The following is a 9,562-nucleotide window of genomic DNA, read 5'->3' as shown; positions in this document are numbered from 1 at the left end:
GCTGCTGGGAGCCTCCCCAAAGACCTGCCCAGATGGGGGACAGCCATGGTTTTAGGAGCACCTGCCACCAGGGGCCAGGCCCAGCCCAGCACCTTAGCAGTGGTTTCCTGGGGGCCCCGTCTCCCTCAGAGCTCAGAAGTGCCTCCCCACTGGACACCTTCCCCAACTCTCAGACCCTCCCCACAAGAGCTGCCAACAGCCTCCAGTTCAAAGAGCTCAGTGGTTATTTTCGTCTTTTTTATTAACATTATATATAAAGATGAGTCCAGTAAGAAAGCAGAAATGAGAAGGCTGGGAGGGGTGGGAGCTGGCTTTGCTTCTCCCTGCCCCCGCCCGGTGGGACTCTTGGAGACCTACCATGTCTCTCTTGGCCCCTGCACCTCCCACAAAACCCAAATCCAGCCGGAGCCCACATCTCTCAGCTTGAAACACACAGGGAGATCCGTCCAGGAGGAACATGGCCACATAAATAGGAAACCGCAGCAGGGAGGAGGCTGCTTCTCTCTGTTGCTCTTAAAAAAAAATACTTACTATATATTTATATATATAGCTACAGTCTTCTACCTCTCCTTTTTTTTTCGATGTTTTACTGCATCAGGGGTGGAGGAAAGTTAGCTTTGATGGGATGTCTGGGTCAGGGAGGGGCAGTGCCACCAGCCCTCCAGGCAGTTACCCCTTAACTCCTAAAGGCACAAGTTCTAACTCTCCCCTCCTCTCCCATGCACCTCACCCGACATTCTCCAGCTCGGAGCAATCTGTTTCCAAGGCCACCGGAAAGGAGGTGTTTGGGGGTTTGTCTTCCCTGGTGTGTCTCTTTGGAGATTTGGGGTTTGGCACCAAAACTGCCAACTTACTGGAGGAGTAGAGGAGGTGAGGTGGGGGCAGGGACAGAACAGAGGCACCTTTGCAAGGGGAGACTTGGCCCTATCTGTGAACAATGCCCTTTGTTTTCCTATTTTTCAACAGCTTTTAAAACCAAAGTTGTGCAAAGTCCTGGACGTGGAAGAAATAAGTCCTTAGGAAAAACGTCTGAGACCCAGCCCTCCTCTCAGAACGGAGGAGAGGGGAGAGAGATGGCTCCTTTAGTTCTTTCCTCTAAAGCCACAAATAGTAAAAGATTCCCTCACTTAGGGGGTTTTCTTTGGTTTCACCCTCAAATCTTAAATGAGGGCTAGAAGTGCAGGGCGGGGACCAGTTCAGGTCCCCACCCGGAGTCCTCGTCATGATGTCCACTGCCTTTTCGGCAGAGGGGCCGCTCAAGCAGGGGGAGACCACCAGTGGCTCAGGAGGAACTAGGCCTGGCAAGTTATAAGATCCACAGTGCCAGGTGCCCCAGCACAGGCGGGACCCGCCTCCACACTCTCCCCCATCCCAAGGTCTCCAGTCTGGGAACAGGCACTAAGTTTAAGAAGCTGGAAAATGATGAGCCATTTAACGCCAATCCAGGCTCCTGGAGCATGTAGGGGAACGGCTGTCCCCACTGGGGTGGAATGCCCCCACATCTGGAGGGGCACCCCAGTGTCTAGGCAGAGGGAGGGAGGTTCAGGGGGCATCCTTGGTCCATGCAAATGTCATCTGGAAGCGCTTGGGTCCCTGGAGGAAGGGGCAAGGGAGGGGGAAAGGGAGTTCCTTTTCCCTGTGCTCCTCGATGATTCCTGAGTGGCTAGGACGGAGGCGCCTTCTGCCTGGTCCTGGGGTCCTTTGTCAGGGGTGCAGGTCAGGTGGGTGCTCAGTACACAGCCCCAGGGTTGGGCGGGGGCCCGGGGGAGGCATGGTGCAGGGTGGCTGGCTGAGGTGGCTGCTGCTGTAAGTGGGGTCCACTCAGGTTCTGTGTGTGGTACCAGGAGTTGGTGGGGTCGTCCAGGTAGCTGGGGGAGGCACTGTATGGGAGCGGCGGGGGCAGCTGACTGCGGGCAGGGGCCGGAGTCGAGTGGGAGGAGGTGTCCCAGAGGGCGGGTGATGGTGGTGAGTTGCAGGCCATGGAATCACTGTTATTGGGACTGTGCTCCAGCGGCACCTCCCCGTTCTTGTAGAGTTTCTTGAACTTGGAACGGCGGTTCTGGAACCAGATTTTCACCTGGGCCAGAGAAGAAAGGGGTAGCTAGTTAGCCTCTCAGAATGCTAAAACAAAACACCCTAGGAAGAACCCAGCCAAGAAAAAGCAAGGCCAGAACCCAGTTTCACGTAAGAATCAGGCAAAAAACAGGCCTCCTGACTCCCAGGACACTGATCGTTTCTTCCATCTGGGGTAGAACGGTGGCTAGCAACATTCAGCTGCCTGGGTCCAAATTCTGCTCTGTCGCTTATTAAGCGTGACCTTGGGCAAGTTACTTAACCTCTCTGGTTCTTGCCTTCCTCTTGTCTGCAAAATGGGGATGAGAACAGCACTATTACCTGCCTCATAGGGTCACTCTGAGGCTCAAATAAGGTACGACATATAAAAATCTTAGAGCAGCTTGGTATATAGTGAGCACTCAATAAAAAGCCGTTGAGGTGGGAGATGGGCGGTTTGTAGCATTTCATTCACATTAGACACCCATAAGCAGAGGTGCACAGATACGCAGAGACAAACACACCCACATACACATCTCCATACCCAGCCATGTTCCCACTCACAGCCTCACACACAGACACCAGATGATAAAAATACACGCAGACACAGATACACCCAGATAAGCACCCCACAACATGAGCACCCACATTCACACACACAGGCGTGGAGAAGTCCTCCTGGGCTCAGGTTAGATAATGGGGGTGACCTGGGGACTCAGGAGCAGGTGAGCCATGATTCCCCCAAATTTCCCCTGGGGTATCTCCCCCTCCCCCTGCCACTCCCTACCCCATGACTGGTACAAACAATGAATCAGCTCCTCACCAGGTGACCCAGATTCCCGGCGGATGGGGCCCCACGCAGCCACAGCCACAGCCACAACCTAGGCCCGCCTGTCAACACCTGGCGGGAGCCAGGCATCCACTGCTCCTCCCCTGAGCAGTGACAGGCCGCTGGGGGCTTTAAGGACTGGATGAGGTGGGGGTAGAACACTCACTTTTGAGTCCCCGTCTCCTTCAGATAGGGAATTTGGCCTGAGTATTCAGGTGCTGAGCAGGAATGTGGTATTTTCACGCAAGCACATATTTCTGAACATGCATTCAGAACGCACATGCATTCAGGGCGCGCAGTCACACACATGTGCCCCCATCGTTATGCACAATGACCCTGGCAGGATCACACTCCCTATGTGAGCATCCTCCGGTGCACATAGACCCACACAGCACGTGTGCAAACACACACTCGCCCATACATGCACACAGTTTGCACACATGCCTAGCCTGGAGGAAAAACACGATGTGGACTCCTACTCAGTGAGCAGCGCTGCTGGGGGACTTGGGAGCTGGAGGTCCTGGAGTAGGGGAAGGAGAGCACCTCTCTCTGGGACAGACATACACAATTGCACGGGTTCACAACTATTCTCACTTGTACACGTGCTAACGCAGAAACTTCCGACCGAAGTTGAACCTCGCAGGCCCCCATCCCCCAGACAAGAGTTCCAGGATCCCGCAGGACCCTTAAATGGACAGCCAGGCTCGGCAGCGCCCGGGGAACTACGGGATCCCGCGCGCCCCCACGGCCCTGGGCAGCCAAACACCAACCTGTGTCTGCGTGAGGCCCAGCTGCGCGGCCAGCTCGGCGCGCTCGGGCAGCGCCAGGTACTGGGCCTTCTGGAAGCGGCGCTGCAGGGCGGCCAGCTGGTAGCTGGAGTAGATCGTACGCGGCTTTCGGACCTTCTTGGGCTTCCCATTCACCATGCGCACCTCTGCTTCCGGCTCCTCCTTCACCGACACTGCGGGGAACGCACCGGGCGGGAAAGGGGGCGGCTCAGCCTCTGCCTGCGACTCCAGCGACCCTCCAGGGCCCGGCGGGACGCCCCTCCCTTCCGCCCACCTACTCGCCGCGGGATTCCCGGCCGCCCGCTCCGCCGCCCGCGGCCCTGGAAGGAGCCGAGGCCACACAGCCGGACCCGGCCACGGCCCACGACGCGGCGCTCCCAGTTCCGCGCCCGGCCTCCGGAGCACTGTCCCCGGCGCCAGCCGCCGCCTGCGCGAGGACCGCCGCGGCTTCGCTCACGACGCCTTCCCGGCTCGCCTCCCAGCCTCGGGGCTCCTCGCCGACCGGCTGCTGGCTGCCCCCTTCCCAGCCCCATCTCGTCGTTGCTTGTTTCTCTCGCTCCTTCCCGCCCACCCCCCGCCCTTTAAAAAACTTTTCATTTTTGAATCGCTTTAGGTTTTCAGAAAAGTCGCAAGGATAGTGCAGACTTTCTTTCTTTCCCTGTCCGCCTTCCTCTCCCCTTCCTTCTCTCCTTCCTTTCCTGTTTCTTCTGTCCTTTCTCTCACTGTCTTTCCACACTTCTCTCTTGCTGCCTCACTTTTCCCTTTTTCAGCTTCTCTGCCTCTCAGTTGCTGCTTCCCTCCGCTTTCCCACAACTTCCGTGGGTCCCTCTCATTGCCCCCTCACGTCTTCTAGTCTCCCCATCCCTTATCCAAAGGAGAGCCCCTAGAGTTTCCAGCCCCCGCCGCCTACCCCCAAGCCCTCTGCGACCTGATCGAGAATCGCCTGCTGAAATGCCCACGAAATCACCTCGATTCGGAGATTTCCTGACAACCCACAGCCCTCCCCTTCCTCTCTCAGCTCACCCCGCTCCTCATCCGGGACCGCGGCGCACCGCGCACATCGCGCCCCAAATGCTCGCAGACCCGGGGCTGGAAGGTCGCCTGGTCCCTCTGAGGGTCATCTACGCCAACTTCTCTAACTCCAGGCGGTACTTTTCTTAGAAGTTTTCCTAGATTTTGGCTTCCAGTCCATGCCTTTTCCTCCCTCGGGAACCTTCCAGTGTCTCCCACTGTCCTCGCGACCCCATGGCCCTCACCTGGGTCCTGGGCTGGCAGCGGCTGCTCCCTGTACGCCCCGTATTGCCGGTAGGAGGCTCCGTAGGTATATTCCGACTTGGGCGAGTAAGCACCCGTGCCTGCAAGCCCATTGAGATTGAATTGGTGGTGGTAGGTGTAGGGGTTCACCGTCTGGCCATAGGGTTGGCCCGAGTAGTAATCGTGCTGGGGAGCGCTGTAGTAGCCCAGGTCAGTGACAGAAGACTCGGGCAGGGTAGGCGAGTCCTTGGAGCCCGCATGGCAGCTAAGGGAGCTGGAGATGTCGGTGAGGATGCTGCTGAGCTTGCGATCGAAGGAGCCACTCATCCTGGCGGGCACTGCACCTCCCCAAGGCTGGCCTCCGCGGAGGACAGGAGCGGACCGGAGCGCAGGAGAGGCGGAGGAGACGAGGCAGGGGTGTGTGTCCAGAGGGCGAGGGGAGGACCCGGCCGCGTCTGGGGGAGGGGGAGGCCGAGAGGCGCTTACACCATTGCCTGCCGTCAGGCGGTCGCTGCGCGCCTCTCCTCGCGTCCCAAGCCACAGTCAAATGCTGCCAGCTCCGCCCGGCCAGCCGGTTATAGACTCAATAGTGGAGTCGCCGAGGGAGGCTCCTACTCGCTGATTGGCTGCAAGTCTTGCCTTCCAGGCAAAACACGCTCTTGCTCTCTCGCTCCTGTGCTCTCCTCTCTCTCTCTCTCTCTCTCTCTCTCTCTCTCTCTCTCTCTCCCTCCCTCCCTCCCCCCCCTTTTCCTTCTCTCCTCCCTCCTCTCTCTTCTCTTTCCCCCAGTCTTTGTTTTTACTCAAAATACACACACACACACACACACACACGCACACCCCCTCCTTGCTACTCTTGTAGCTCTAGCCCAGATAAGTTCTCTGAAGGAGGGGCGTGGAGGTGGAGGGGAAGGGTTGCTCTGCGGAGCCCCCAGGATCTGTCAGCCTGTTTCTCTGGCTGGGGGATGAGAGATGAGCTTAGGTGAGGTGGGGAAGGAGGGGAGTTTGCCTATTGAGTGTTTGTAGAAGGAGATGGTCTAAGGTGGAGTATGGTTGTGTGTGTGTGCACGCGTGTGCACGCACTGTGCAAATGACAGGCACACAAATGTACCCAAAGTGGTGAGGACTCAGGGCCCCTGAAAATGGTTTCTCTTCAAATCAGAAGAAAAGGAAAACACCTTTTAGGTAGAAGAGAATGTTTGAATATATGATATTAATACATTATCTTAATAGCAATGCAGTCATTGCTATTATATTATTGTATTACATAATTACAAAAATGTAATTTGAAAAATTTTCTTTTTATGGAGGAAGGTGCCCACCAGGCAAAAGTGCCTTGAGCCTATGAAAGACGTAATTTAGCCCTAGGAGGATCCTATTGGAGAAGGGGAAGCAGGCCTGTGTGGATTTAGGGGTTGATGGGAATGTGCAGCCTGTCCGGTGATACCAGAACTATCTCCAAAGCTATGTGTGTGCAGTTTCACAGATGGCCCGGTCTTGCTGAAGGGAGTGAGGGACCTGGGGTCCCCACGAGGTTGGGTGGACACAGGCTGTCTCTGTGACTGTGTGCTTCAATAAGTCTGAGGGGAGATTCTGTGTATCATGGGACAGCACTGGGGACTGGGGACACTTTTGGGGATCGGGTGCATGGGACGAGTGTACCTGGGGTGTGTGATGTGAGGATTTCATGTGTTCCACAGTATCCACAGATGTACATGCCTGCAGGAGTGTGTGTGTGTGTGTGTGTGGTGCAGGCATCGTGAGTGGAGGGCCATCCTAGTGTGAATGTATGGTTTAGGCAGATGTGTCTAGACCTCTCAGTGCCGTCCTCATCCCCAGTAGCTGGGAGCTGTACTGCTCCACTGAACTCCTCCCCCACCAGAAAAGCCCTGAAGAATGGCTCCCCTCCATGGGGACCCCCAGGTTTTAGTCCTGTCTAGCCCACAAGACTGGGCCCCCTAGGTCATGCTAGCTGTTCCCAACGTCTAGCTCATTCCTCCCTCCCACACCCCATTTTGCTCCTCGCCTTTCTCTGGGGGAGATAATCCAAATCTCAGTTCCCAGCCTGCTCCGCTCGCTACCCCCCACCCCGTGTCCACGCGCCCTGCCTCGCCGGGCGAACGCAGTGCTAGCGCGCCACCTCGTGGTTCCTGTGAGCTCTGCAGCTCCCCAGCCCAGCGCCTGGCCGAGCCCCGGGGAGGGGTCTCCTCCGAAGACCCTGCCCGGCAGAGCAGTGTACAGGGGGCTGTATGCCCCTTTCCAAAGTCAGACTCGCGCAGCAGGCTTCCGGCGATCCAAAGGGCGTTGAGAGTTGCAGTTGGCAGAAACAGAGGGCACGGTCCGCGGGCTGAGGGGCAGGGGTGGGTGCCCGCCTGGTCTGGGCCACTCCCGGAGGCCGCCGCGTGGGAAAGGTGGGGGCGGGGGCGGGGGCAGGCCAGGGGAGCGCTATCTGTCTGTCTATCTCCGCGTCCCCCCAGCGCCCAGCGCCTGCCGCTCTGAGCCCGTGGCGGGGCGAGTTGCCACCCGCTCCGGGTGCCCTCTGTTCTGCTGCCAAGAGGGCGCCAAGAAAGCCTGCGGCGTTGGGGGCAGGAAGGGCACTGGGCGGGCCGGCTCCCTCCCAGGATGGGAGCGGGGGTGGCATTGAGGGCCTGCTTTGGAGCTCCCCCCGCCCCGCCCCACAAACTGTGCCCTCTGTTTTCGCTCACTGCAACTCCCCTAGAGAACAGACAGCATGGGGTGAGCCCTTCTCAGGGGTTCATCCGCTCATTCATTCATCAACCGAGATGGAGAAGTGGCAGGCGACTTAGAGCTGGGAGTCTACCTCCCTCCCTCCCTCCCCAGGCCCTCACAGAAGCCCTGGCTCCTGAGTAAAGAGAATGAGCCCTAGGCTGAATTCTGGAATCCTGGAATCTTGAAAGGGCAGTGGTGGTGGAGGATTATACTAGGATAATTTCTAAGCTCCACTCTGCTCTGAAATTCGAAGAGCTCTCGAAATGGTTCATAGTTCACAGAAACTGCAACAGTAGGAACTTAAATAAGCAATTAAACAACTGTTTGCTAATGTGAGGTTAGCACATCTTCCCCCTACCCCCATTGCATGACATACTCCAAGATGCCAGAGTGGGCCCATCCACTTCACCACTACCTTCCAGATACCCAGGACCCATTGTTAAACGAATAAATGAGGCTTCCTAATGCTGAAGAGGGGCTGAATCATCTTAGCACTGCTCCCGTGGATCCCTGGCTGAGGCTCAGGCATGCTGGGCAGAGTCAGGACAGTGGGAAGCATGGGGCAGGCACTGGGCTGCAGGGTAGGGGCAGGCCCCAAGGGTCTCGTCAGGCTGGCAGGACTGGAGCCACCAACTGCTGGGCAGGCACCTGTTAGCTTAGGATGGCGAGGTAGCCGGAGGATGCAGTGGGACCAGAGCACCCACCCCACCTTGCCCAGGCCAACAAGACGAGCAGGTGTCAGCCTGGCCGAGTCCTGCCTCTGGTGGAGGGGTGACGTGGGGCAGCCTGTGTCAGGGGCCTCTGGGAGTATGATAGGAGGGAGAAAGGGCAGTGCTGGCCAATGCCAAGGTCACAGTCCATTGCCTACCTGTCTGTAGCACTGAGAAAAGGTACCCTGTTGAAGCAAGCTATTCCCTGGAACCCAGGCATCATGCCACCTGGGCACTGGCACAGCAGTGGGGCTCAGAGAGAGTCAGGCCTCAGGGAGGAACTTAGGGAGGGACCAGCCCTGGTGGGCTGACCCCGCTTTCTCCATTGCCTTGGGGAGTGGCGCCATCTAGTGGTGATTATGAGAAAGAGCCTGCTTAGCTCCACTGGGAAGACCCGGAAGTGGGTCACCTGCAGGGGCAGGGCCATCGTGCCCAGAAGGAATTTACTTACTTGAGGAGCCCTATTGGCACTAAATATTCACTTTTCATCACCACCTTGTGTTACTCTTTGGCTGCCACCTCTCCCTCTTCCCACCCACCTTTGAACAGCCAGTGGCTCTTTCCCTTGGTTTTCTCATTTGTAAGTAAAAAACTGGATTCTTAGATGGCCTCTGAGGTCCGTCCAAGCTCTGATGCTCCGTGATTGTAAATTCTAGGACTCTTGTCTCTCAAGGGTGAGCTCCTCGACCTTTTCACTAACTCCCTTGGAGATACACCCCAAGCTTCCAGCATTTTGCAGCCTGGACTTCCTTCCAGAGTCCTTCATTCATTCAACAGATCTTTGCTGAGTCTCTGCTATGTATCTGGTCCATGCTAGGTGCTGGGGATGTAGTGATGAACAAGACAGACCAGGACCCTCTCGGTGAAGCCCACGTTCCAGCAGGGGGTGCGGACACTTAGCGACAGCTTCGCCATCATGTGATGTGTGCTGTGATGGGACACCACTTGCCGCCATGCCAGCCTCAGGGGGCCTGAACCCTTCAGGGGGCAGGAGGATATCTGAAGTGAGAAGTGAAGGATGTGTGGGACTTGGCTTGGAAAAACAGGGATGAGGGAAAGGAGACGGTTCCCGGCCCCTGGAAACTGCCACTTCCCCCTCCTTCCACCCACCTTTGTCCAACCAGTGGCGCTTTCTTTTGGGTTTCTTATATGTAAATCAAAAAGTGGATTCTTAGATAGCCTCTGCAGTCCATCCAAACTCT

The 9,562-nt window shown here is 57.0% G+C and overlaps 1 protein-coding gene across 1 annotated transcript; it reads right to left on the bottom strand.

Moving 5' to 3' along the window:
* Nucleotides 1–209: 209 nt before the first annotated feature.
* On the bottom strand, nucleotides 210–5,475 carry DLX3 (distal-less homeobox 3). Its single transcript, XM_005583641.5, has 3 exons — nucleotides 4,926–5,475; nucleotides 3,652–3,842; nucleotides 210–2,077 (listed from the first exon to the last, which is right to left on the bottom strand). Exons 1-3 carry the CDS (start codon nucleotides 5,248–5,250, stop codon nucleotides 1,730–1,732), a joined length of 864 nt encoding a protein of 287 aa, XP_005583698.2. The 5' UTR covers nucleotides 5,251–5,475; the 3' UTR covers nucleotides 210–1,729.
* Nucleotides 5,476–9,562: the final 4,087 nt, after the last annotated feature.

Source organism: Macaca fascicularis, chromosome 16 (assembly GCF_037993035.2).
Source record: "Macaca fascicularis isolate 582-1 chromosome 16, T2T-MFA8v1.1".
Lineage (NCBI taxonomy): Eukaryota > Metazoa > Chordata > Mammalia > Primates > Cercopithecidae > Macaca > Macaca fascicularis.
Note: the sequence above shows the minus strand (reverse complement) of the source record. Positions and strands in the feature narration are given on the sequence as shown.